General features: G+C 34.7%; 1 protein-coding gene across 1 annotated transcript in view; it reads left to right on the forward strand.

Annotated features, from left to right (window-relative positions):
- LOC107738277 (echinoderm microtubule-associated protein-like 5) overlaps positions 1-4,122 on the forward strand; it is a gene marked incomplete at its 5' end in the record, with an annotated part of 58,553 nt that overhangs the window by 24,091 nt on the left and 30,340 nt on the right. Inside the window, 2 exons of the mRNA XM_016549993.1 lie at positions 1,361-1,562; positions 1,700-1,826. Coding sequence (XP_016405479.1) covers positions 1,361-1,562; positions 1,700-1,826 — 329 coding nt within the window. The remainder of the gene's footprint in view (positions 1-1,360; positions 1,563-1,699; positions 1,827-4,122) is intronic.

Consider the following 4,122-nt stretch of genomic DNA (forward strand, 5'->3'; position numbering starts at 1 on the left):
ATCTAAACCTGACTGCCTCTGTTAGAAATCTTATAATGGGCCATGGTTGGATCGTCCATCAGAACAATGATCCAAAACAAACATCAAAATCAACACAAAAATGTGTCACTGAGCACAAAATGAAGCTTCTGGCTGTCCAAGTTCCCTGACCCTGAAATTAGTGGGGAGAACTGAAGAGAAGAAGCTGTGAATCTGAAAGATCTGGAGAGATTCTGTGTGAAGGAATGGTCTCTGATCTCTTGTCAGGTGTTCTCCAAACTCATCAGACATTACACGAGAAAACTCAGAGCTGTTATCTTGGGAAAAGAATGTTGCAATAATTTGGTGCCAATAATTGTGGCCAACGTGAGCTAGAGAAAAACATTTATTTCATAATGAGACCCCCCCCCACACTTTCAGTTGTTTTACTTCAATGAAAGGTTAGACATTTGTACATTTTTTGGTATGAAAAATCAAACAGTTAAACATTGTAGATTTATTTTCACAGCCGCTCATATTGCTTTGCTCATATTTACCAAGGGTGCCAATAGTGGAGGGAACTGTTTATTTAAATTTTTATATTTAGATTTTATTTATTGATTTTTTAAATTTTTGTTTATTTATTGATTGATTTTTTTCATTTTGGATCAAGATTCATTTGATTATTAGATTAGATTATTATGTATACTCTGTACAAAATGATACTTTGTACTTTATTTTTGATACTCTGAAAAATGATACTTTGGAAAAATATTTGTCACAGACAAATATATTAGTTTTTCTCAAATTATATTCATGGTTGTGGGTCAAACCTCACATTTTTTACTTAATATTAGAAAAAAATTATATATTTATATTATTTTTTTTTTCACTTAGTTTATAACTAACAACATTTTGTTAGTCAGTGTTTAATTTAGTTTACTTACTGTAAATAAATCTTTATCCTGATGTCTTTTTAAAATATGCATTATATTTTATGTTATTTACTAAAAACTCTATAAAACTCTATACTAAAAATGAACAAAATCCACAAAAATTTCTGCAGTCATTAAAGCTTGCCAAAATGTGTTCTGCACATCAACACTGTTTTATTTATTTATTTATTTTGGCAAGCAAAGTACGAAGAACAGACAAGAAGTGAAGTGGAAGAAACAAAATGGTTTCTTTTAAATTTTTTTATGGGGAGAGTAAGTTGCTTTCAGAAAAACTAAACTAAATAGGTTTAAACAAGAAACCATGATTTTTGGCTATACTCTATATAAAAATGCACTTATAAATGACATAGATGTTTAGCCTTTTTCGAGTGTAGGCGGCTCTAATTTCAGATATTTTCATTTATCATTTACCTTCATACATGTTAACATTTTCTTGATCTTAATAGGGAAAATATGCAAAGTTTAAGCAGTACATGGCCCACAGTACCCATGTGACTAATGTGCGCTGGTCGCATGACGACTCTTTTCTGGCGTCAGTCGGTGGCTCCGACACCTGTCTGATGATCTGGAGCCATGAGACCGAGGGCCGCCGAGAGGCCAGACAGTGTGACAGCGAGGAGTCAGACATCGAGAGCGAAGATGATGGAGGTGAAAAAGATCAGTTATAAAGAACAGTTATTACTGTCATCTAGATTGAAAGAGGGTAGCCATCCATCATATGATAAAATGTTCATTTAAATGCGCATGTCATGATATAAAAGTGAGGCGTCTCTCCATCTGTGTAGGGTATGACAGCGATGTAACTCGGGAGAATGAGATCATCTATGTAATCAAGGCCTTATCCACAAACGTGCGACCCATGACGGGGGTCAAACCCCACTTACAACAGAAGGAGCCGTCGGTAGACGAAAGGTAAGTTAGGAATGACAGCCAATGTGGCGTCAATGTTCATAGCAACCCTGTGTACAGTTCTCAGATATATACGTGACAGTAAGTAGGTTCAGAATTATGTAAAAACCTCGGCTGCAGCATGGATTGCTTTTCTTTTTTCATGACCTAATCTTTCTTTGGCAGCTTAATGAATCTAACAGGGTTTAAATAAGTACAGTATTTATAGATATATTTGATATATTTTGAAGGATGTAATATATGTATTTACACCATATTAGTTATCGGCTGATGTTAGTGATTTAATTGATTGGTATCAGTCAATATTGGATATTTATGCATGGCCATTTCCCCATTTTTGATCATCTAGCACCCACTTAAAGTTTATCTTTAATAACATTTATTAATGTAATAGCACTAATAAATTCAATTATATTTAATAGTCATAACCAAATGTTAAAAGGAAATTATATCTTTCATACTTTCAGTTATTAGGTTGTGATAACATTTAAATGTAACTTTTGTTTAATTTTTTTCTCATCTTATTTATAGTATTTTTTATTTTTATGTATTAGGTCACACGTTAATTTATGGTCCAATTCTCGCTATTAAAAAACCAGTAACTAAGACTTTTGCCTCAATAAACTCCTAATTTGCTGTTAGTTAGGTAGTTAACTTTTGATATTGGGTAGGATTAGGGATGCTGGATATGGTTATGCAGAATATTTGCTTTATAAGTGCTAATAATCAGCCAATATGTTAATAAAAGGCCTGCTAATAAACAACTAGTAAATAGTTAGAATTGGTCCTTATACTAAAGTGTTACCATGTATTATATATTTATTTTATTTATATTTTACTAGTACAAATTAGCCTGCATTACCAATAAAATTAGAATTAAAATGACCAGTAAATTAGATTTTGAAATGCAGTAACCCTGTCAGCGATGTAACATGAAGAACTGAATACTCTTAGTTATCCACTTTATTGCTTCTCTAAACTCTTGTATATCAAATTCACCACCACTCTACCACTAGTATACCATGCTGAATAAGCTCATGTTGGTGGCACACTCTCTAAAGCCAAACGATTTACTGCTACTGTTGGAATACCAAACTATCTTTCCAAAGTGGAATATCAAACTGTCTTTCACAGGAAGGTTCCTGATTAAATAAGTTTATCTCTCTTTTTTTTAACCATAGAAAATAATTTTGAATTGCTTGTTGAATATTGCATTAACAATAAAGCACTTACAATGGAGGTCTATGGGCATTACCCTGTGATTAGAATACATTCTGTTTCAAAGGTAAAACCAGGCCCGTAGACAGCTATGAAGTCACAGAGGTTCGGACCTCTGTAAATTGTTCATGTTCAAAAATAAAATTTGTTCTCTGAATGACTAGTATGCTGTGAAAAACTCCTCATAGGAGTGTCTGCAAGTTTAGACAGTTTGCAAGAATGTTCGTAGTATGAAAATGATCGCTGTGAGACGCTGGCAGAGAGAACGAGTCTTGAGAGAGTTGTGAGCGAGGGCGCGGACGGTGTTGCCAGATCCAGCTATTATAAGTGTTTTTGGACTTGTCTTTTTCACTTAAGTTGCCGTTTAGGGTCAGTGATATCTTTATCTTATCTTATTTCCAAGGATTTTAAATAATTTCTTTGTTTTTATTTATTTTTCGGTTTTTATTCGTTTTATAGCAATATCTGGCAACACTGCATTGCCTGCACTTAAAGGGTTAGTTCACCCAAAAATGAAAATTAGCCCATAAATTACTCACCCTCAAGTCATCCTAGGTGTATATGACTTTCTTCTTTCAGACGAATCCAGTCGGAGTTACATTAAAAATTGTCTTTGATCTTTCAAGCTGTTTCATGGCACTCAAGCGGGTGCTGCATGCTTCAGTCCAAAACAAGTTCAATAAAAAGCGCCCATCCATTAAAAAAAAGTGTCTCACACGGCTCCGGGGGGTGAACAAAGGCCTTCTGTAGCGAACCGATGCGTTTTTGTAAGAAAAATATCCATATTCAAAACGTAATAATCACTTTAATGTAGCTTGCACGGAAGCAGTTCCGGGCGGATGACTTAAGAAGTCGGCGTTGCGCATGCGCCGCTCAGAAGTGACGAACGCGGAAGCGCAGCGGAGAGATCAAAACAAAACAACGGTCAAGAATTAGAAGTACAAAACGAGGATTTGTAAAGAAGAATGTCAGAGGATTTCGATATAAGCCAAGAGGAGACTGGTTGTCCTTTGCTAAAGTAAGGAAACTTTGCTTCCTTTGCTCCTATAAACAAACTCGCGAGACTAGCATACCTCAGAGG

This window comes from Sinocyclocheilus rhinocerous, unplaced genomic scaffold (genome assembly GCF_001515625.1).
Source record: "Sinocyclocheilus rhinocerous isolate Xijiao unplaced genomic scaffold, SAMN03320098_v1.1 scaffold2028, whole genome shotgun sequence".
Classification (NCBI taxonomy): Eukaryota; Metazoa; Chordata; class Actinopteri; order Cypriniformes; family Cyprinidae; genus Sinocyclocheilus; species Sinocyclocheilus rhinocerous.